We start from the raw sequence: 25,371 nt of genomic DNA on the forward strand, positions 1-25,371 counted from the left end.
CCCTAAGCCTTGGAGCTACAAATTATGCTTCATTCTCAGATGAGAGTACTGCATACGTGCTGTACTTGTACTCTGCTCTTGGGAAAGTGCATCTTAGCTTGGATTCTTCTGTCTATAAATTATGTGGTTTAGGGAAGATTTGAAATAATTGTAGAATCACAGGAAGGGGAGTGTGGACAGTACACAGTTGCTAGCTCTCTCTTCTAAGAAAAGTAAAAATTAGGGATCATCAAATGAAGCTGGTTAAAAGCTGGACATAAAGCAAGTTTTAGAAACTGGGTACTTTGCTTGGCAGACCTGTCTTGAGATGTTTGGTCTCAACTGGGTGTCTCTTCTTGTGCCCCTGGCATGGTGAAGAAGAGGGAGACATCCAGTCACTGAGTAGGAAGGAGGGAGATCAGTTCACGTTGATAATTGTTTTTACTGACTTGCATAGGCCAGGCATTATTGAACAAAATCTTACATCTTAGCTAGGAAATTATATAAGCATTATTTCTCTTTAATTGCTGCATTAAGATTACACAGGATTACTTCAGGTAGTGCTGAAACAGAAACTCAGGGTTCAGCAGAGTGGAGTCTTGTACATTCACTGAACATGCCTTTCCGAATGAAAGCCCAGTGTATGAAGTCAGAGAGAAGTCAAAATGAGATGAGAAGCCAAGGTGTGTTTTTTTTAAAGTCTCTTACTATACTGCAAATCAGCTGGCAAGTCATTATGTAATTTAAAATAAAGATGTTTACGTAAATTAGGCTGAGGGATAAAGTTCTGTGCTTGAGCTCTGAAAATCCGGAAGTCCAATCCATTGGCAATCAGCTGGAATTCCTCATGGTTACATGAAGAAGAAAGTGCTGCTTCGGGGTTTTTTTTGTTTGTTTGTTTCTATTTGATTGTTTTTCAACAATTACTTAATTTACTGATGTAATTATTCTAAAACAGATTTTATAATTGGAACTGTTAAGGTTTGGCCATAATCAGGTCATGAACGAAATAAAACATAGTAGTTCCGTGGTTATTCATCAGAGAGATCACAAAGCCTAAGATAGATGTTTTTAAATAGACACGGTTAATATCCCAATCTCTCAGAATATAGAAATCCATTACGAAGAACTTTACGTATGTATGTTTACAACAAAAACGGTGTGATTTTTTCTAAAGTTGAGATACAGAGCCATGCTTGAATCTTAGTGGTGTTTGTTCTAGTGTATTTTTGATTCATCTGTGCGCTAAAAAAAAAAAGGAAGAAAAAAGAAAAAGTACTGTTTATATCGCTTTTATGGATTTTTGAAATCCTGTCTATGTGCTGCATCTTTATGCCAATTTTTTGCTGGTATCACCATTTAAGCTGCAGCATTTGTATCACATCTCATGTTAAAACAAAACCTGTGGGTTAATACATAGGCAACTATGCCAGCCTTTGAGTAGGAATTAATTGCTGTGAAGAAGTCTAGACAGTTTGGGTTCTTAATGAGTAAAGCAGCAGTGAAAATAGTGTGCTGAAATAACCTAAAATAGTTCTTCAGAAATGAAAAAATGCATCATTTTTTCCTAATCAACATAGTTTGCTCCCTTAACTCGCTACTGGTGACAGGGTATTTATTGCTGTATTGTCAGTTAAGTGTTTTCAGGTGACCTTCAATTCCAGTTAACATTTGTACAGAATCATAGAGTCACTGAGTTTGGAAAAGACCTCCTAAGATCATCCAGTCCAACCATTAACGTAGCACTGCCGAGTCCACCATGAAACCATGTCACTAAGCTCTACATCTACACGTTTTCTGAAGACATGCAGGGATGGTGACTCAACCACATCCCTGAGCAGCCTGTTCCAATGCTTCACAACCCTTTCAGTGAAGAATGTTTTCCTAATATCCAATCTAAAACTCCCCTGGCCCAACTTGAGGCCATTTCCTCTTGTCCTACTGCTTGTTGCTTGGAAGAAGACACTGGACCCCCACCTCGCTACAGCCTTCTTTGAGGTAGTTGTAGAGAGTAATATATAGTTAACCTGCTAGTTTTAAACACATTTGTGATGAAATTCTATGTGACAAAATCAAAAATATATTTTAGTAAAACAAATACCATCGTAAAGATGTTAAGGGTAACTGATAGCACTTTAATTAGGTGGCAGATTCTGAACCTACTTCTGACAAATTGGTATATATTACATTTAAAATACTGTTATTTATAGACGATAGTATTATCAAGGGGGGAGAAAAGTCACTAATAATTCATTGTCATTACAGATTTCATCGGAAGTCTACCTTTTTAGCCACATTAAAGGGAAAAAACACCAACAAGCTGTGAGAGAAAACAGTAGTATACAAGGACGAGAGCTTTCAGATGAAGAAGTGGTATGTTGTGTAGTAACTCTTACTATTTTAATTTCCTTCTGGTTTTATAATGCCATCCAGCTGAGTAGCCTAAGAAAGTCTCTAAAATTCTTAGAACGGAATGGAACTGTGGACATTTGTGTTAGCATGGGTTTAACAGTGCCTTTTTGAGTATAGTATACTAATGAAAATGAATGAAACAAACTGTGGATTCACATACTTAAGGCAATTGCTGTTTGAAATAGGCTGTGTATAAAACTGTGACTAATTGCTCTACTACTAATCCAAAGCTATTTTTCATATCACTGTATTTATCTTTTCGTCATAAAAGTCTGATGTGTTGTTCCAGGAGTGGTCTTTATTTTCATTCATTTTATACCTTTCCAAATAGTAAATATTCTTCTCTGCTTTTAAATAAAACCCACTTCAGTATAGCTGTAAAATAGCTTACCCATGAGGATGATGCTTCCAGATACTAGAACAGTCAAATACAAGTCTCCTCTAAACTCAAATGCTATTATTTATTATCTCACCTTGGCCACATCTAACTTGTTAGCGTCTTGGACAATCCCATAGCTATTCCTTTCCCTTTATCTTTTGCTTCTTCCAAGTAGCTTTTGAGGAGGAAGTAAAGAATCTCACAGCGTCTTTTTGCAGCAGGTTTCCAACCATTCAGATGTTACTGCTCAGTACTTAAAGTACTTGCTGTCTTGTTCTTTCCTGCACGGTTCTTGTTACTATTTTCCTAGAGAAATATTCTCTTTACAGCTCATCACTGCCACAAGTACCTTCTTTTCATTTTCAAAAAGCTTTGGAAAGTTAAATCACTGAGGTACTGAAATCCCTAGGGGCAGTTATCACTGGAAAAATGGAAAGCTTCTGCGGAGTTGGCATTTTGCCTACCCCTTCCTAACTTCGGTGAAAGTATGTATACTTTCTTCTCTGTTTTTCTGCTCTTTTAGAGTGGTTAGTGGAATTTCTTTTGTATTGAATTTGGTTTTAGGTACTGGGTTTATCTAGCTGGACATAAGGGAGAAGCCTTCATACTGCATCTAGTTTTCTAGAAATAAATGTAAGCTGTGAGATCTCCCAGAATTCTTTCATGTCTATGCATGCACCAAGGAGCAGGCAATTTCTAACACTGAGGTTTCATGCAGCTACCTAGTCTTTATTTGTATCTAGCTAACCACTTCTGAGTGGTTCTTACTGTGCCACTACCTCAGATGAATATGGAGGAAAAAGATGAACTTTTTCTTTGGTCTGAGGGTAGTTATATACAGTTTGCAACATTAGATTTGGCAGCTTAACAATTCTGTCTTCTAGAAACAGGGATCATCTTATAACAGCTGCATTTGTCCCAGTTGGTGAAAAAGAAATTCCACTAGAGGGCACAGATATCTTGATTTTTGTTGTGTCCGGCACCATATGCTTAAAGGAACTGCTTTTCAGCAAAACTGAAAAAAAAAATCTGCTGCTTTTTCAGCAATGTGAGCTTTAAATCAAGATGAAGGTTCAGTGTATGGTACTTTTTGAATGAGTTCTTAGTGCAGCAGTAAAAGTAGAGAACAGTTTAACTGAATGAACAGCCTGACAATTACAAAAGCAGATTTTAAATATCCTTAATCCAGTTGGTGTGTAGTATTTGACATACTGGCAACATAACAGTACTTCCATTCTTAGATATATACATTTTTTAATTTGTATCTGTGTTTTAAATTGTCTGAGTATACAATTCTGAACTGTACTGTTGTAATCTGAAATTACCTTGGCCTGATTCCCACCCCAGTTTTCTCTTTTCAAGGAACAGAAGTAAGACATAAATGCTAGAGGTTTGGTTACTGTGAAGTAGAAAAGCTATTTGATTTCTTAGAGCAATCTGTTTTTTGTACCTTTTTATTCAGCACACACAGTTAATATCATACTTTGTCTCCTCCACAAGTAAAAGCATTCAGTAACTTTAGGTAAGTTTTGAAGTACATGAAAACAAATTTCAAGACTATCATGTAGAAGTAAAACTGCAGTCCAGTGAAGCACTTTAATATATTTGGTTAGTTATTCATCATTGTTTTTCAGTTTTTTAATCAGTGAAGATATCTGTAGTGAGAACACACTTGTACTACTTAAAGTTATTACTTGTCATCTGTGATGTCTTTTGATTATATACGTCTTGTCTGTGACCCTTCTTCTTTGACATAAAAGATTTTATTTATATCACCTCTGACCTAATAAAATTTCACCTTTAACCTTATGCACTTGACACCTCAGATAACTTACTCTTGATCTTTGACTCATTTTGTTTTAAGCTTGTTAAGCATAATAGGTAGCTGCCTAGAAAGAAATATTCTTTTATTGTAATCTGGCCATAGAATTTCTTCGTTATTACTTGAAGGAAATTAAATGTATTTGTTTTGCCCATATCTGTAATGCAGGAGGTAAGATTTAAATAGCTCCTTTAGACTTTGGGAATTGATTTAAGTTCCTGCTTGTACAATATGCTTTGGTACAGTAAGGGGTTTTGTTGGTTGATTTGTCTGTAAGCAAAAAGTTAAAAGCCACAGCACTGACACTTTTTTTTTTCCAGGCCAGGTGGGTGCTAATTAGTTAATCTTGCCAGATTAAAAAAAAAAAAAAATGTAGATTTTTTTTCCTTTGCCTATTATCTGTAGGTTCTTCAACAATTTCAGAGATAAAAGCATACTTTATACTGTAGCAATTTTCTTCTGTTCTGGAATTAAGCATATATTGTGCAAGTGCTGACAGGTAGTATTGGTTCTTAACCAATAAGATGAATTCACATGTAAATGTGATTTGTTCGGTGAAACGTGGAAAATAGTTTTGTTATGAATGGAGATACTAAAAATATGAAGTTATTTCTAAGACTGTGTGACAGCTTTATTTTATCTCTGCTTTTGGGGCTTTCTTCTTCTGGGGGTTTATCAGTCTTCAGCTGAAAAGGATGTAGATTTCTCTTAGAGCAAAATTCTGTTGCTTTTGAAACTGTGGTTATCACATGAAAGCAAATTAACGTCTATTCACTTTTTTTAACTTTTAATTTTTTTAGTTTAGTCTCTTATAAATACATTCGTTAAGGTAGCTGGTAAAGCTCTTTCAACAAGGTAGGATTTGTCTTTCCTTTGTTACGCTTCTGAAATCTGCAGTGCTGTCACTGCCCCGTGTCATTTCACCATTGTCTTCAGGGCGGTAACAATGTCCTGCCTACATTCCCGCTCTGTGTAGTTTTTGGCCCGCTTAAATGCAGCTTTTGTTCCACCAAACTTACTGCTTTACCTTATTTTTACACTGCTGTTTTCTGTCCTATTGATTTCCTGTGCCCTGCCTTACAATTCATATTACTTTCAGTTCAGCAGAAGATGTAAACAGTGTGTGCAATTTGGTTTCATCGATGGCACTGGAATCAAGTTATGACTAATTTTTTTTTTGCTGAATCAGAGCCTGTGGGAGACGCTAGGCTTTTCATACAAAGGCCACTAATGTGGCTGAAACAGTGCCCCCTTAAAAAGCCCTAGGACAACATATGCTACCTGATCAGACTGAGGAGTAGGTCTCTTCTGGGACCTTCTGTGCTTTGCTCCCACCTGTAGCTTTTAGAGGATTCATTTTTATGTTCCTCTTCTTTCCTTTTTTTCTCCTTATCTGTCTTGTCTATCCTAGTTTGCTTTGAGAAGTACTCCTAACAGTAGTAATCCTAGCTTCCTTCTTTGAACTGTTATCCTATCTCTTCTCTCTATCTCCTGTCATTTAAATAGCATGGTTTTAGGGGATATTTAGAGTATAAATCATGTAATTCCATGCAGTCTATGAATGTTTCTAATAAGTGAAGGGTACTTCTAAACACCAAACAAAATAGGTAACCTGGCAGGGGTTTGGTTAATTTATATAAGGTGAATGCTGGAATTTAATGGAGGAATATTAACGAACTTGTGTTTGCATATGTGAAAAATGTGTGCTTTTATTTATCAGGGAGGAAAACTGACTGTTTTATCATGATAAGAATGAAATAACTTCTCAGAGATCAGGTCAAATGAAAATACGATTCTGTGACGGAGAGAAGCAATTGTTGTCTGAAGATTGACAGCATCAAAATGTGAGGGTTTATAGAAAGGCATGACTGGTGGAGCCCACCCACGTTCCTTTTAAGAAAAAATCAGCCCAACGGACTAAAGCTTGCTGTGCTGTGTGGGTTGTCAGGCTGGCTGGGGTTGCAGCGCAAAGGATTTCTGGCGTAGGTCTGTCTAGATTGTAGTGGGGTCTGATTTACAATGTGCCGAACTGCTCTGGCGCATTCCCCTGGTACGGACACTGTTACACTGGCAAGGTTGTTCTTCTGCCAGGATGTGGTAAGAGGCTGACTGGAAAAGCAGAGCTGTGCTGGTTTGAGTTCTGTTGCAGCCATGTAAGGTTTATAGCTAGTGCAGCACACTAGCCAAGTTGATGTTGTAGGAGTTTTCATTCCTAAGACTTTTTGGGGGTGCGGGGTTGTTTTTCTTTAAGAAGTCAAGCTGTTTTCTCAAAGTTGTATGCTGCTTCCAGTATTTTTTTACAGAAGAAATTACTGCAGGAAAGAGATGTGGGAGTGTTTTCATGCCTGACCTTTCCTCTTTTTCTGCTTATTTAAAAGGGATTTTCTTGTCTAGAGACTTCGTGATGCCTGGATTTTGCTGTTTTTTTTTAACCTTTAGGTTTTTGTTAAAAATTAAATTCTCCGCCTTTATTGTTTTATTGCTTCAGCCTTAATATTAATGGGAAAAATGCTTTTCATTTTTCTTTCTGAATCAGTGCTTTCAACTTTTTATACAAATGAACAGTGCTGTCCTATGAACTCATTGTGTAACTTTTCCAAAAGATACAATTAAGCAAAATGGAAAATGATAGCAATAAAGATGACCAATTTTTTTCATTTAATCTAATAGAGGGGTTTGGTGTAGTTATAACTGTGGTCTTTCAAAATTGTTATATAAGATTAATATCTCTTTTTTCCTCTCGAACTTTCACATGTAAGTTAAATGTCAGCTTGAATTGTGTTGCTAAGGGTGTTTTTAGCTATCTTAATACTTAGTTTCACTTTAGCTAATGAAAGTTCTCAGCATTCAGCTTTAAGCTCTCCTGTCGTTGTTAATTACTCAAGGCTCTGGGCTAAGGCTTTCATGTGGCTCTGATTTTTTCAGCTATGAGCTCTGTGTGCTGAAGGTGTGCAGCTAGGGTCTTACTTTGCTGTGTATTTGCACTCCAGTCTCTTTCAAACATCTGTTACGACTTCAGTGATCAGTTACCAACACTGCAATACAAGGGGATGACCTTGACTCAGATCTAGTGGTATATAATACTTAACTAATTTCTGAGTAATGCAGTGGTACCTACACCTTGATCAAATATTGAACAGTATTGCTGTTTCTTTTACCCACAGAATTAATATAGGCTCCATTGCAAGTGCACTCTTTCTTGGCATCTGATTATAGTTTTCCAGCCACCATTTTTGCAGCCACTATTCCATTTTTTTCTTTTTTTTTCTTTTTTTTTGAGGGGATAAAATTCATGACAGATTTGCAGTGCTGTGTATTCCATCCGGTACAAAGGTTTTAAGAGGAGCCTTCACAGAGAGACTGGAGAACAGTGCTCTGGATGATGCATTTGCAGTCGCATATACTAGAGGGAAGTAGCAGGTGCAAGCTTTGAAAAGCTCAGTGCACAGGGTGCTGTTACAGTTAATCTAGACAAGATAGTTTGAAAACTTTGTTTACAGTAGCCCATTTGTCGTCTCTGTTGCTCAGCAGAAACAAAGTGCTAATCACCTACAATTAAAACCTGCCCAGACCAATATAGCCTCATGTTCTCTTTTCTTTCCCCCCTCTCCCAAGGAAGGGAAGATTTTTAGAGGGCTTGTGTGTGGCTAGAGGAATGGAATTAGGCCAAGCATCTGTGGTCCAAATTTGTTTATGGATCTTTCATACCTGTTGGATACCTGGAGTCCATCCAATACAGGAACTCTTGGGCTTCATAATTCTGCCGTGGATGCATTTGCCTAGAAGAAGCTGTCATGAGCTGTCAGGGAATTAGGAAGTTTCATCCATGATGCAGCTTGCAGAAGATCTCTCAGTACTCCATACATTGACTAGTTTTTTGTACTTTGAGCAGCAACAGCTTCTTACATTTAATATATTATAAAGTGGTGTTTTTCTTGGCAAAAATCTACATGATTAATTGTTTATTGGCTGTGTCTTTAACTGTGATAGATCATTGCCAACAGCTGCACCCTTCCTCCTTTTGGCTTTGATATCTCAAATGTTCACAGCCAGCAAGAAAAACTACTGCTGGCAGGGCCAACTGTACTCCCTTTTCCCCTTTCTCTTGCTTGTCCGTGCAGCCAGGTGACAGTGTCAGTGCCTTCCAGCTTTCTGCCCTAGTCTGCAGTGGTGCTTTTCATGTCCAGTGAGTGGAATTCTCCCTCTCTTGGAAGAAACAGCTTTACTTTGCCTTCTGCTCCCACAGCTTGAAATAACAAGTAGAATGGTATTGAAAATCACAAGGAATATTTGAACCTACTGTTCAGAACATGATTTGCTATATATGTTAGTGGCAGGCTGTCATATCATTGAATTTACAGGCAAGCAAGGTGACTAAAAGTACAGTCGGCCTGAGCAGTAAGAATAGTATTTAGTTTGGACATGCTAAAAAAGCAGTCCCTTACTTTTAAAAAAATAAATATTTATTAAACTGTAGAAATGAGTGGAAAAAAAAACACTTTTCTAATGAAAGGCCAGTCTTCAATTTTGAATGTATAAAAAAAGTTTAACGCTCTATACGATTATTTTTTTTTTTTAATGCTCTACAAAGCTGGTGAAGGGTCTGGAGCAGAAGTCCTATGAGGAGCGGCTGAGGGAACTGAGGTTGTTTGGTCTGGAGGAGACTCAGGGGAGACCTTACTGCTCTCTGCAATTATTTGCTCTCCTGTTTCTCTTCCTGAAAGGAAGCTGTGGGGAACCAGGGGTCGACCTCTTCTCGCAGATAAACAATGATAGGACTAGAGGGAATGGCCTAAAGTTGTGCCAGGGGAGGTTCAGGTTGGAAATGAAGGAACATTTCTTCTCAGATAGAGCAGTCAGGCCTTGCGACGGGTTGCCCAGGGAGATGGTGGAGTCACCGTCCCTGGGGGTGTTCAAGGAAAGGTTGGACATAGTGCTTAGGGACATGGTTTAGTGGTAGGTAGGTGGTAGGGGGATGGTTGGACCTGATGATCTTGGAGGGCTTTTCCGATCTTAATGATTCTGTGATTCTATACTGATCGTCTAAAGCACATTCTAATATAGAAACGGAGTGAATAATTAAAATACTGATTTTTGAGAAAATATTGGAATATCTATTCATTTTTGTATGTGTTTCTTTGCATACAAAGCACTTGTCATAATTCTTATGAATGATAACAGGTAAATACCTTCCTTATTTTGAATCTTTCCGGTATTTGGGTTTGTATCATCACTTGTATTATAACAATATTTGATCTCAAACGGTTATATTTCAGCATTAATGACTGTCATAGGCTATAACATTGAAGATTTGAATTTTGCATTTGATATAACTCAATCTACTTCAGCATCTGTTTTCCATATTAAATATTGTCCTAAGCTGTGAGGAAAAAAAAATGAGTCTACTGAGGAGTTTTGTTGAAGCATGTAATAAAATTGTGAAAAAATATTCCTGTGGTAACGTGATTTAGAATTGAACCTTAAAAATTTCCTCACAATTTGGCAAATACATCTTTTAAGTGATTATATACAAGTAAGAAACTGTTCTTGCTGGCACTGGTAATAAATATCAAAAACCTTTTAAAATTATATTCTGCAGTTACAGAAAATTGTTTATTTTGAAACAGGTAAAGAAACTCTGCAAGTTAATCCGAAAGATATATATTGGCTTCAGAATAGTTGCTTATAGATTTGATAGAGTATATGCCTTATGTAGCTTACATTTGTATAGAATACTCAGTTTGCTATTGACTTTTTCATTAAAGTGGTAAATGAATGACATCAATTAAGATGTGATCTAAGTTACTGCAAGTATTTCTTAATAATCTTCCTCACTTGTATTATTTTACTATTGATACGAGAGGAAAAACAAAAAGTGCTGGGAAGTTCTGAAGATCAAATTTCAATAAATAGCTAGTGTCAGATATTTTTCGAGTTGCCTTGGTCTGCAGAAATGGGTTAGAAAACTTACAAGAATGCCTTTTCTTTCCAAACTTGTGAATTCAAGGTTGGAAGGAATACAGAAATAATAAGAATAACCAGTCTTAGGGTATTCTGTCACTTCAGCTTCAGTCCTGGCCAGGACCCAGAAATGCAGATGGGAATGAAAATGAAAAGTAATACAGAAAAAAAAAAAAATTAAACTTTTCAGATTCTAAGAAGGTCATTTTGGCTCATTTTTTGGGGGGGGTGGAAGTCCAATAGCCAAATGGGTTTACCACTTATGTGAATTGGTCAGCTGAAACAAAATGGCAACATAGCTAATGAAGCACTGGGTCATATTTCATATAAAATGGGCTATACGTTGGAAGGGTCAGGCTTTGACATGCATGTTGCTGTACAGAAGGATCTAACTGCAGTGCTGAGTTGTGGTAGCACAGGTCCCTCCAGAGCTTACAGAAACCAGCAGAAAATACTTGATATACTGTCTGATGATCCTGGCAACTCCTGTCCGTGCCTGACTAGCTTCAGATGGGAGGATTTTCAGCGTTTTCTTTCCCTGGCTGCTACTGCTACATATTAGGGAGAATATTGTGCTTCATGAGAGCTACCGTGGAGCACTGTGTGCTCAAGAGAATACAGGATCTTAATTTATGACTGCCCTACAGCAACAAATGCCAGACTGTCATTTTTTCTCAGCTTGAGCAAATCCAGATGGCTTACTACAATATTGTCCTACCTACACAATCTCATCCTAGGCAGAATTCGTAAGATGACAAGGCTTATTTAAAAAGAAAAGATAGGAAAAATAAATGTTGGTGTTATGTTCACTCCTAATTTTAGAACGAGCAAACTTTGTTAGGAAGAATTCCATTTGGCACATCTTCCATCACAATCTAATAGTGCTACTATAAACGTAGTTCATATTTTGGTTGTTTTCTGTAGGTCATTAAGATTTTACCACTAATTTAAATATACTGAATTAAGAAGTGTTTATTGGAAAATGTTTCTTTGCGTTCTCTCTGTTTGCTATTTTTTAATGAAAAGTAGTGTCCCATTGTTTTTGAATACCTTTGTGGTGTTGCTGTGTTAATTTTATCCTTGATCTGAGAACAGGGTTTTTTTTCTTGTAATGAAGCATTTTATGTTATGATCTTCTGATACTGGAAAACTGCTTAAGTACAGAGCTTGCACACTTTAAGTCAAATTATAACGTACATTGACGCACGCAGCTCCAGACGTGTGCAGCTTGGACTTGGCATCACTTCTGCAGCCACATAACAAAATGTAGTCATATCACAAGAAGGGTTACAGTCAATAGGTGAAGTAAAATGAATAGACACAGATGAATATGGAAGCAGGAAAGAAAACAGTTATTGGCATTCAACAGGTTAGCTTTTGACTATTTTTTTTTTGGGATTATGATTAAGGAATTTTAAGTGAGGGTGTGAAAGAAAAAGTTGAGTGGACTGCAGTTTTTTGAGATACCCAGTGTGTGAGGAATGAGAAAACAGAAGACTGGTGATTGGAGAATGTAATGTGGCAGTAATGGGGACAAGCACTGTAGGTAATTTAGAGGTTTTTATGAACTGTCTTTCATGTGCAGAGACAGGGTTGGAAAAAGGCTTTAGCAAATGAATAGCAGTCTTGACACAGAAGTGTCAAAGAGATTGGGTAGGAAAATAATTTTTGGAGTTGCTTGTGTTCTGATTTGACAAATACTGATATATGCAGCATTTCTTCTATCAAGGTCAGACTCATGGGTAGTGTTGCTGTAATTAGGACACAGACAAGAGTACTGGTCATATGAATGGGTATTGTAGGAAGAGGGAGTCAATTAGAAAATTTCTTCCCCATCTCTTGTATTTTGTACAGATCACCAAGATTCAGAATCCTGCTTATGGTGTGGTTTTCCTCGTCCAGTCTAAAGTGCAGTGTACTCAGCTGTGTAATGTCTCAGCATTTTGTAGATTTGGTGCAGTGATCATGGAAAAATTTTTCAATTATGCTTCTTTTGGAGTCTGAAAATTTTACTTGATTTTGGAGAATAATAATAGTAATTCTTTAATCCTTGGGCTTGAAGCTTATCATATAAGAAAGAGATTTAATTTGATGTATAGAGAAAAGTTTGGTTATAAGAAGTGCTTCATCAACTATAATTTTTCAGCTTTAAGACAGGAAAAGAACTGGGTAGCTTTTCCTGTTTCAGACAGTTGAATGGGACTAAGCAATAACCAGCAAGAATGTGACTTCATGGGTGACCTTACTAGTTTTAGCTATATTATGGTTTTGGCAAGTCAATTTCTCATGGAGTTTGTAGATGAGGTCCATCTGTTGCATTTGGAAAGTGTCAGGATTCTCAGTGACTAGAAGTCAAAACAGTTGAGATGCAGGAAGAAGAGAGGAAAAGCAAAGACGCTTTTGGTAAATAATCTATTTTTGTCTTCTGCTGCGTTGAGGCTGCAGTTTTACATGTGCATTTGATGTCAGTTTCTATCACTACTTGTAAATGAAGTAGTGAAATTTTGTACAGAAAGTTTATTTATTTTGTTTTAAAAAGATCTTCAGTGTTATATTAAAAATATTTTAAGTCTGTAAGACTCAATTTTTAAAGACCTCAAATACCAGCATGCATCTATACAGAGTACCATTAAATATCAAATTGTATATATTTATCAGATTACTCTCACGTAGCTTATACTCTTGTATAGCTTTCTCAGTTAGAGAGTCTCCTCCTCAGAAACAGGTACAGTATACTTTAAGGTTTTCAAAAATAACCTTTAATTTAGGTGAACACATTCACTAATTCACCACACTGGAGGGAAATAGCAGGAGCATTTATACTGTACTGCATTATCGAGCTATCACCATACAAGAATATATAGAGGGACATGTACAGCACATTGTGAAGAAATATACCAGCATTCAATTCCTGTACAGACCAACTTTGCCAGATTGTGGCATAGATTCTTCTAGGTTCGTGAAAGTTAATACCTTATTTTGCAATATAATTGGTATCAACACCGCAAATTAAAGCAGGAGTTATCAAGTATGAAAAATGATGGCAGAAAGCTGATACTTAATGACCATCACAGCTTACTGGTGAGCTGTGGTTCTGTTTTTATTTTTGGATTAAAAAGTTTAGCATTAGTAGTTTTCCTGGGTTAGTCCTATATTCTACATCATTGTTGAAAGCAAAGCTTTTGAGAATTTGCATAACTATTGAGACTGTGGTTTCTATACCAGCAGTGAAAATCACCTGATTTTGTGGTAGGTGTGAATACAGATCTTAACAGCCAGCTTTCATTAGAGAATTTACATAATACAGCTTTGCATTTATAATAGCCTAACGCCTCCAAAGATTTGATGGTTTACTAATATCTGAGGGTTTTAGGTAATTAATTATCTGTCAGAATGTGCTCAGCATAGCACAGAATCAGGCCAGTAACGTGCTTTCTTGCTGTCCTGAAACCAAACCCCAGAATGCCTCTGTGGTGTGGGTAAATTAGTCTCAATATTTCTTACTGGATTTACTATTTACTTATATAATACTAATTTTAAATAAGTAAAAAGCTTTAAGGAAGAAGTGAATAGATTACCTAGTTATTCTGCATTACCTATATTAGAAATGAGAGAAAAATAACCAAAACTCAGTGATGAAATTGTTGCTTAAATAAAAGCATTCAAAAGAGGAAGTTAGTTTATTGTCTAAGCAGTGTACTGGCTTGACTCGCTTTCATACACTTAGAGCAATTACTTTTTTGGTACGTTAACCTGTCTGGCCGATGGTTGTACAAGTAAAATTACTAATGAACTTAATTTGAAGGGTTGGACACACAGTACTTGAACATGGCTCAGTGGATTTAAAAGCCTTTCTTTTTCCAGGTAACAAGTAGGAGCTTTGTGATACCTGGGAATAAATATTTCTGCACTGCACTGAAGCACAATATTGGCAGCAGCCATCTTCCCAGACTCAAGTTGTCATTCAATGCTGAGCTATTAGTTATACTCGTTTCACACCTGAGTAGTGATCTGCCTGCAGTGATAGTCCTGTGCTTTGATCTGTACGTTGAAAAAGTGATGGGCTTTGTGACACAAGGTGTTATTACTCTAGTCCATCTTTCACGAGCTGTATGTATGAAGTCTGATGTTAATCCAAACTGCCACACTTTGAAAGCTGAGAACTCTGAGAAATATCCTCACAAAAGTGAGTTCACATGAACAAAACGGTTTATCAATAGCACGAAGGGTGGTTACAGCAAGACCTCTTTTCGCCCTCCCAGGCTGATAAATGAAATGTGCTTGTTGAACTCTGTGGTTCTCTGTGAGTCTTCTCTTAAGCCACGGATCAGATTGGGAAACAGACCTGAGTGTCTGCTGAGGGATACTACAAGGCTTTGTCTCACTCCTCGTTTCTGCCTGTCAGAAGTCTGATGGCAGGCTTGCTGTTGCTCTTCTGTAGCATGAAGACAGCAAGTTGACTGCACCTGAATGAGGACATTCTGCCCCATTTCTCACATGGTGTCCATCTCAAAGGGCAGTATTAACCTCATTTTGCTCTGGCTGTCACTGAAAGGATACAGCAAATAGTTTGAAGACCTGACGAACCAAAAAATCAGTTTCACTGTTGAACAAAGATATAGAACATTTCTTCTAATGTTCATGATCATTTTTTAAGGGTTTCATCGCACTCATTGGATGTAATATATGTAAACTGCTAGGAAATAACCCTGTGGAGGGATACTACTTCAGGAGTGCATGTGAATCCCATCAAATAATTATTAGACTTGTTGAGTAAGTGAACACCCTCAAAATGCCAGCAGCTAAGTACCCTGAAGCTTAGTAGCTGAATAATATCATACATAGCTTGCTCTGATAAAGTCCTTTCTTTTCTTAATATTGAAAAACTTGAAACCATCAATTGCCTGTGATGTTTGAGCCTTATGACAAGGTTTTTGTTTGTCATAAGGAAGTTTCAGTCAGTGACTGCTATTTTCAACTGTGTTAATGTGTGCTACTCTGAACTGGTTAAGAACTAACTCATCAAATGTTGGGGTGTGTTGCTCTCTTGTAATACTGCGTCATGCTCTGAGGGGTAGCCTTCTGAGATGCCTTAGGATAGTTTTCCTTGAAGCACTTCTTGCTAAAATGATGTTGATAATATTAGTGGGGAGGAAAAGTTTGATCTGACTAACGGGAAAAATTCTTATAAAAGCTTGTTAGACTTGCTGTTACATATGACTAATACAGTTTCCATTGAATTACTTGGACAATAAATTCAGGGAAAATGCTCAGATATACTGGGAGTTAGGCAGGGTAGGCAGTGTAGCCAAGTTAAAGGCACTGTTTTAGAAATTGCTTAGATTTTTGTACTTGATTTTTTATGTCTGATATTCATTCAGTATTCATTTTGCATTCATATGATTTAAGATAGAAATTTCAATTACTATTTTGACCAAATATATATTGCTAGGTTATATCATGCTCTAATGCTTTACAAAAACTAAATGGTCTTTTTCCAGGAAAATTCACAAAGATTTATTTTGTTTTCAACAAGCATAATACTTTCCTGAATCAGTGAAAGAACCAGTGGAAAAAAAAAAACATAGGTCATTTTCTGCAAAATATTGTCTTTAATTTTTTAACAGTTCAACTTTTACTTTGAATTTTAAGAATACTTTTTTTTTTTTTTAAAAAAAAAAAAAAGGAATAACAGCTTCTCGTTGTGGCACTCATTTTCAAGCACAAATTATCCTAATAAGCAGTGGTGGCTTATACTTCATAATGTGTTCAGTATTCTATAAGAAAACAAATATAAGCCTTGTTATATTAAAAATGTAGTAAGTATATTCTAGTAACTGGCATTAAAATATTTGCTTCTTATTACTTGTAAAAATGAATCTGATAAAATTGGCTTTTGTAGCCACATTTTTCAACTGAAATGGACTAGTTGAGGATGTTGTAGTAGTTTAAGTGGGTCACTGTTAATGTTTATGTCTTTAAATCAGTATAAGTTTCTTGCACTGACAAGGATCTGGAGTACACAGTTCAGAAGAGGTTAAATGAAGTAATGCACATTAAACTGAAAAGTATGTCTAGAAGGATAAGAGTAGAAATTCCTCTTTGCCATTGAAAACTAACTTGATGCATAGAGTGCTTTGAGCAAATTTCTGGCTTGAGAGAACTGAGGAAAAAAAAGGTATTGAGCAGTTTACCAGTGTTTCTAGAGGTGTTGGGCATGTTTGACATTGTTTAAGTGTGCAGTTTCTGGGCAGCCTGCTGGTCACTGGAATTGTTACAAAGATTCGAGTGTCCATGCATGGGTAGCATAGGTCAATCCAAATTTGGGACAGCTTCAGGGGAATAGCTTTTTCAGTTTTTCACCTCAAAATTAGAAATATTTATTTTAAAAGTAGACTTTGAACTGTATTGGGGTGATCTAGATTGAAAGTACCTCAGAGTAAACAGGAATAAATGAAGGTAATTTCTTGTTTTTAGAAGTATGTGGTCATCTTCAGTTAGGTACTTCTGTTCTAACCGTAGAACAAGCTTTTCCTATCCTGTTTTTCTGCAGATAAGGAGTTTAGTGTTGGAGAGTATATAACATTTTGCAGTAAAATAGTGAGGTAACTGCATTTTCCAGTTTATCATATTGTCCTCCACCTGTTCTTTCAAGTCTTTTTTTTTCCACTTCAAGTTTTTGCAGTTAGCTCGTAATTTTCTTGAGTGTATTGTTATTTTTCTGGAATATAAATAGAGGGAGTGTTTCTAGTGTTTAAAATTTAGTTTTAAATTTATTAATTTTCTTCACCTTTTGTTAAGTATTTTCCACTACTTATTTCTGGGAAGATAATCTATAAACACTACCATACACTGTAAGATTAAATATTTCAATATTTTATGCAGGAGCACCTGTCATTAAAAAAATACATTGTGGATATTGTGATTGAGAGTTCTCTTCCTGTGGAACCATTGAAAGAAGGAGAGGAAAAGCAAAAAAACAAAAAGAAAGCCAAAAAGTTAAAAGCACGGATGAACTCCAGGTAGTAAAAGCTATTGTTTTTGTTTGTTTGTTTTGTTTTAAGTTTTGTTCTGAACTTTACTTTTTGTCCTTTAGTATGAGTGCCATGGAAGGCTTAAAAAATGAAAAAATAAGTTATTTGCTTTGGGAGTGTCCTGAAAATAACACTGATGAGCCTAATTTATGGCCACTTTCTCTGATTGAGAAAGAAAACTGAATATCGATCTGGAGCCCTTGGTTTCACCTGTTAAGAGCTTTTCTCATAATTGGATGCCAGTGCTCTGCCAAAACCATAGCATCTTCTAGCATACAATAGCATGTTTAAATTTGTGTAAACCATGCCTATTTTTCTTTCTAGCTATTGATTTTTAAATGAAGTATCAAAGAAAATCAATAGTAATCAACAAATAGAAGTCAGCCTGCTGTAGTGTCAAATCCCATGACTAAATTTAATCATTTTTTGTTGCCTGTCACAACAGAAAGTTAAAAATATCTAAAAATGGAAAGTGAGTTGTCAGACCTGCAATTTGTTATTAGCCTAAAAAGTGACATCTCCAGATCAGTAAGATATGCAAAATGACATTATATCATGAACTGCAGTGTCAGTCTGTAGCTGAGGAGACCCCAGCTGAAGTAAATACTTAACTAAATAATATATTTTTAGATTTATCTCTTAAAAATACTTCTCAGGTGGTAAAGTGCATTGTTACATATTTTCTCTGTATTGTTCTTAAGCAAGAAGTGTTGCAGATTAGAAAAAAAGTGTAGATTTTTAGAGCAACAGTAAAAATGAGTTAGTATATTAGCTCATAATAATGTTAACAATGGTACGTTAATCTCAAAAATACAAAATAATTACACAATTTTTATCATTTCTGATTTTTTTTCCTCTTTGGATGATCAAATCTAGTGTCTGAACTTCACATTTGAACACACTGTTGAATTTGGATAATACATTCTTGCAGGTTTCTAATTTCTCAAGGTGGATTTTTATTCATGTTACCTGTTGAATTAATGCAGCTATTGGGTCCAATTTTAATTCTTTCTCAAGAACTACTTCTGTTGAATTTAGTCAAAGGTTTGCCAGACCTCGGGTTAATAGTTCAAATAATAGTTTGTTATTGGCACTGGGAGTTGAAAAAGGGTTTTGGAACATTTTGAATTCTGATGTTTCAGACTGCTGGGTGAGTCAGCATAACTGTCATAAAAATTTTAATTAAAGCAGACATCATTTTACAAAGATGTACTAATGAGAAATACAGTGGATGTTTCAAAATCTTGGAGGAATTAAATTGGAGAGACATGAAATTTACATTTTTTAAGCTTGTTTTTAGTTGACTAAAGAGTGACTAAACTTTTCATTGCTCTCCTTGAAGAAAACATTAAATTGACGATTTCACCACGAAACTTATGTATTCCATGTAACGTTAACACAAAAAGCTTACTAATAAAGATGTCCAATAGCAAAATGAAACAGTTTGTTCTATTTCAAACAAACAAAAAAAAGATGAGGAAAAATAAAATCCATTTAGGAGATTAATTTTAGCCATGCGAGGCTTGCCAGTCTTCTACAGTTAGTATAATTGACAGTTGAGTAATAGTAATAGGCCTAGTAATGACAACTATGGCCTTGGATGTTTGGAGGTTTGCTGTAATCGGAAAATGATAAAGTGTTATGTTATGTACTGCTGCAGCCTCACTTGAAGTACTGCATGCAGGTTTGGGCGCTACAATATAAGAATGACCTAAAACTATTACAGAGCCTCCGAAGGAGGTCTGCAAGGCTGGTGAAGGGCCTAGAGGGCAAGGCCTGTGAGGAGCACCTGAGGCCCCTTGGTTTGTTCAGCCCAGAGCAGAGCAGGCTGAGGGGAGGCCTCATGGCGGCCTTCAGTTCCCTCACGAGGGGAGCGGAGGGGCAGGCGCTGAGCTCTGCTCTCTGGGGACAGCGACAGGACCAGAGGGAACGGCATGGAGCTGGCACAGGGGAGGGTCAGGCTGGATATCGGGAAAAGGTTCTTCAGTGAGAGCATTGTCGGGTGCTGGAACAGGAACCCAGGGACATGGTCACAGCACCAAGCCTGCTGGAGTTCAAGGAGCGTTTGGACAAGGCCCTCAGACATAAGGTTTGATTTTTGGGTGGGCCTGTGTGGAGCCAGGAGCTGTACTTAGTGATCCTTGTGGGTCCCTTCCGTTTGGGATATTATATGATTGTTAAAGCAGTTAAAGTAATAATCTCACAATTACAATGTGAAATGCTAAATTAAATAATTTAGAGTATGTCTACTATGTTTCTGCTCAACAATCTAAACAGTAATACAAGCAGATTGCTGGGAGTTACTGCACAAAATCAACTGAGAACTTAGATGGAATATGTGAAGTCCCTAGTAATTTATTTAGGGTTGCTATCTATAAACTGTGTTTTAGCACATATTTGCAACTATTCCTCTTCTCTAAAGAAGTAGTGGTAACAAACCTTCCTATACCCGATGGCTTGAAATTACACATTCATTTCCGTTCCTAGGAAGCTGTGATATTTAAAATTTGAAATAACTAACTGCATTAAAATAGGTCCTGTTTCTCTCCTGAGTTTCTTGCTCCTAAATCAATATAATAATATGAAAGCTATGAAGGGCAAAGGTGAATGAGGGAACAAATTGTCATCACTGGGTTATTAGATATGTTGAGAAGTTTTGTTAGTCTTATTAATAATATTTATAACCCTAAGCTGTTAAACTGATGCCATAGTAACAACTGATATATAGCTAAATAAATTATCTCAGGTTAACACATATGTGCTGCTATGAGAAGAATACTTTGGTGCCTGCATGGCAAACTGAGGCCTGCTGAAACCTAACCCCCAGCAACAGCGGTGGAGTTACCAAGTAGGAAGTGCACACAGTTGAGATAAGCTTTGCAATGGATTTAAAGCACTTCTGTCATGTTCTTTAGTAACAGATATTTTAGGTGATTATTCATGTTTGACTGACTCGTCTGTACAAAACTCAGAGATAAAATATGTTGTTTCTGGCTGAGACAGGAAAGAAGGCAAAAGGTTAATAAGGGAATCTCACCTCCATGTTTAATACTAAATTCAGTTGTGATTAATAGCTTTATTAATGATCCACAAATCAGAACTAGTACTAATGTAACAGTATTTGCATGTGGCACAAGTTGTTTAGGTTAAGCAAGCTGAGGGAAAATTTGAGTAGCTTTGGAAAACTTGATCTTCTTGGGTGAAGAGAGAATATAAAGAAGTGTGGAGTATGTGTACCTGAGAGAAATAGTGAACTATTTCTGAAACTTTCAGATTTTAAATGAGCTCTCTCAACCCTAGGAACAAAATGACTGTTACTTACAGATTAGTAAAGACCTTTGAACAACTGCTGTTACAGCCAAAATCAAAATGTCATGTTGCTGTGTTCCGTTGATGATTTTTTTTCTAAAAATGACATAGAACATTGTCTCACCTAGCTGAAAGGACTTTGATAAAGTAGAAAAATGCAGAAAAAGATTATGAGGTTACGAAAAAAAAAAAAGCTTTCGTGAAGAGAAGTTGAAAAGACGAAAAGACTGGGAATGTTTATTTTAGGAAGATATGAGGAAAGACCTGATACAATAGTAAATGAAATCAATGCTTAGGATTTATTAGGAATTAAATCTTTACTAAATTGGTGTTTTGTAGCGGAGCAATAAAACACATTTCCAATTGGAAGCCATTGGCAAAATCTTGGATTTGGAAAACAAACCACCAAGAAAAGAAAACAGTTGGATGTTTGTAAAGCAAGCAAGAATGCCAACTAACAACAGTTAATATTCAAAATACTTTGGAAATTAATACTAAACAGCGTTTTTATGGGTCAAAGTTGACCTGAAGCAGATGTTTTCTGCTTCTGTCTTGAGGGAGTTTTGGCACCTTCCTTTGGGGATTCTTATGGGTGCCACTGGTAGAGACAAATCACATATTTGGTTTAGTCCAGCATGACAGTGAAGTTTCCTTCAGGTGTGGGTACAGCTTGCCAAAGTCCTTACTTGTGAAGAGTTTTCCCAGCCGTGAATGAGGTGCTACTCATTCATCTGAGAACAGAACCTCAACAGACTTGAACAGCAGTTCTGCCTTCAGGCTCTAGAGGTCTGTGTTGCATCTCTGAGGTCTTCATTTCAGAATAAAAATTGAAAGAGCAATTTTAATGGATCAAATGTTTTTAATAGCCAGATGCTTTTAGTGTCTGCTGGATGTTTTTTCACAAGGCTCTGGCTCTGAAATTTTTAATTCTTCTGTGTCACTGTGGTGTGTGGTTTAGTTTTACTTCGTGGAGTTGGGGAGATGTTATAAAGTGTTACAGGATTACCACTCCAAGTCCTGTTTTGGTTGATGAGCTGCTGATGATTTTCACCTGCTAGTTTAGGCTGGTTGCAGTCAAAACAAGTGGTGAAAAAGAAGTCCTGTCTCTGTCTTCCTGCTTTTTGGCATATGGCCAGTGTAAATAATACTTTTAAGTGTCTAAACAGGTATGTGATTATAGGTCCTGTTTCCATTTCTAACAGTAAAACAGCCATTAGTGGAAGTATTTACTTCTGTGCCGTATGCCTAACAAGGTTCATAACGTTACAAAATGGACATTAATTTCATTAAAAATACCTCTATAGCTGTAAATAAAACAAATAATTTGTTCATTATAGTGTCTGTGTTGTAGTATTCTGATCTACACCACCTGTCTAAATTACTAATATTTTTATCAGATGAATGAGTTAATTTTATAATGAAGTAGGTTTCTACAGTTCTTTCCCTATTATTGTATATGTTGCTTTAACATTTGTCACCATATTGAAGGTCAAATTAAATCCACCATTTGTGTACTGATGTTATACTAAATTAGTAATAATAATTGTTAGTGACTAGTAGTTAAATATCTGTATGCATTATGGTAAGGCAGAATTGTCAGAAATGGCATGACCAACTATGAAACAGAAAAATTGCAAAGGCTAGAATTACCTTGCTGATATTCCATACAGTATGCTTTAGATGATAGTCAATAAATGATTAATATTTCTTCCTCCAGGGCAAAGGAATATGAGAGTTTGATGGAAGCAAAAAATGCCGTCTCCGATTCCCCATTTAAAGCCAAGTAAGCATTTAACTTTATGTATTTTAGACTTTTTTTTTCCTGTCTGTAGCAGAAGTGCTTCTGAAATTTCCAGTGGAGTGTGGTAAGGTTCCCACTCAATATGGGATGTACTGTCATATTGAATTACAGATCAATTCCTAACACGAAAGGTCAGATGTTATAAATGCCTTTTTTTTCTGAAAGCACTGTATATCTTAAACCATGTAAGATGCAATAGAAAGAGAGCATGTGCTTATCTCTTTCCTACCTGGAAGCAAGAAGGTTCCAGCTTAGTACTCTTCAACACTGATTGTGAAAGTTCAGTACTGGAATTATGGAACTGAAAAGCTTGTGTTACCTCCCTTTGGTCAGAAACAAAGGTTCATATGGGGAAACCACAGGTATTTTAATGCACAGGTGTCTTAATCTGGCATTGAGCTTTGTAAAGAATAGACCATTTTATTGTCAAAGATAAGGCACAGATGAAGGCAGTAGATAGTAAAATTAAAACAAGCAGTTATCACTGACAGATTTCTCCTCCTTAGTATGAAGCTGAAAATTAGTCAGCCTTTTCTGTGTGATTGCATTGAAACTGTTTGGCAAAAGATGCAGAATATTTGGATTCCAAAAAGTTCTTGACAAGGTCTCTCTTGCCAAAGGTTTTAGAGGAATCCATATAGCTGTTGCGTAAGTAGGAATAGGTTCAAAAACTGAAAAGAAGTGGAGATGCCTGATCAGTGTTTGCTAAATAGGGAGGTTACTGGTAGAGTTCTGCAGTCCTACAATGTTCAACATAGTCACAAGGACTTGGACTAGAGGGCAAACAGTGAGACGACACAGTTTGACCACTATGTGAAGATACTCAAGATAATAGGGACAAGAGCTGATACTGAATAATAATTTTGAAGAGAGACAGTAACAAAGCAGTAAAACGGCAGGTGAAATTCACTGTATATTAAGGGCTACACAGTGTCGGGGGACCCGGGAACTCAGTGCTACCTTCACATACAAACTGATGGGCTTTGAATTTACCGAAGTGATACATAGTTCCAAGAAAATACTAGCTCCGTACTCCTAGCAGTTAAAGCAAATCCTTTATTAAAATTATTTAGACAGGTGCAGAAATAAAATAATGAATGTCATTATGTACAAATCATCTACATCTTTTGAATGCCATGTGCATTTCTGCTTCTTTATCTCAGAAAGGATATACTGGAATTGTTGAGAGTTCACAGACAGAAAGAAAGGAAACAACTTCTGGTATAACTTCTCTGTTAGGGATTAAGTACTTCTCATTCTGGAGAAAAATGCAATGGCGGGAGGAAGTTGCAAAGGATGTATGTTACAGAGATTTACAAGGTCATAAATAGTGTGGAAAAGATGGTGGTGACTGATCGTCTGCTGTCCCTCCCAGGGCCAGAATGAGGAAGCACGGAATGAAGATCAGTGGTTCTTAGTGCTGTGTGTAATTAGATATATGGGACTCGTTGACAAAAAGATGCTGAAAGTTTACCTTGCATTCATAGCGGTTCAAGGAAACAACATCTAGCTCTAGAGATTCCTAAACTGAAAATGGGGGCAAGAAAAGGATTAGTAAAGAAGATTACATATGTTTACCCAGTTCTTAGTTTTCCTCAGGCATCCATTTACAGTTCTTTGTTAGGGTAGCAGGCAGATGGTAAACCATTCCTACAGTTGTGCTCAAGAAGTCCATGGAAGGTCAGTCAGGCTGTAGCAGCTCAACAGTTGGATTCAAATACCTTCATCCTGAAATGATGATGACTTTCTGGGTTGGGGATGTTTGTTTTCAGGATGAGGTAATAACCAGATTCTGTGTTTTGTTGTTGCTTCCATCATTCATAAATTGCTGATACACTTCAAGGTAGTGATTTTTAGAAGTCCCTATTCTTTAAGATGTTCAGATCCTTGCTTTTAGGCTTCCCTGATGCTTGTATGACTAACATGTAAGCAGTGTCTTTCATGCAGTCTTTTTAGTAGTTTGAAAACCTGCTGCTGAATCTCAGTATGTATTTTAATCAAAAACATTGCCGAGGTTTAACATAGGAAAATGAAACATCTCCACCAGATGGCACAGCTGCATAAACACATCGGGGAAGAAGGTTCTGTTGGCTTCATTTCTTAATTATCAGCACTTCAATTTTCAAGATTAATTTCATGGCGAATTAGGACTTTTAAATTTGTAGCTTCTATGTTTTGCTTTTCTTTGCTACCAGAAAATAAAAACATTAGGTTCTAGTTGTCAGCAGAAATGTGGTGTGTTTGAGCAACTGACAGTACTGACAAGCTGTAGCTTTTCCATGTTAGCTTCTTTCTGACTTCTGATTATCATCAGTGACGTGCTTTATTCAGTTGTTTCAGTAGCAGTGCAACAGAAACTCAAGCAAGTTGTTTGTTTTGTTTTGTTTGTTATTTCTTGACTGATTCTCAATCTACAGTTTTTATTTCTCAGTGAAATGCTAGGGTACTTTCAGGCAGAATCTTCTGTTTCACCTGCTTTCTTATTGCCTTCCTTTTTTACCTCTGTTCTTGGAACATCCTTAACTTTCCTGCATGTTCTCAGTATCTGAATGGAGTAGGTGGTGTAATATGAGGAGGTTTCAAATACATTTGTGGATCCTTCTTTTGGCTGCCTCTTAACTTTTCTTTATTTTCTCAGTTTTTTTCTTTATTTTCTCTAGATTGATTTTGCTAT

General features: G+C 36.6%; 1 protein-coding gene across 7 annotated transcripts in view; it reads left to right on the plus strand.

The window, feature by feature from the left end:
* Positions 1 to 25,371, plus strand: part of SCAPER (S-phase cyclin A associated protein in the ER) — a 241,814-nt gene that overhangs the window by 134,124 nt on the left and 82,319 nt on the right. For all 7 annotated transcript variants that reach the window (XM_083850810.1, XM_083850808.1, XM_083850809.1 and 4 more), the window contains 3 exons: positions 2,245 to 2,352; positions 17,439 to 17,575; positions 22,614 to 22,679. In XM_083850810.1, the coding sequence (XP_083706936.1) occupies positions 2,245 to 2,352; positions 17,439 to 17,575; positions 22,614 to 22,679 (311 nt within the window). The remainder of the gene's footprint in view (positions 1 to 2,244; positions 2,353 to 17,438; positions 17,576 to 22,613; positions 22,680 to 25,371) is intronic.

This window comes from Anser anser, assembly GCF_964211835.1.
Source record: "Anser anser genome assembly, chromosome: 10".
Taxonomy (NCBI): domain Eukaryota; kingdom Metazoa; phylum Chordata; class Aves; order Anseriformes; family Anatidae; genus Anser; species Anser anser.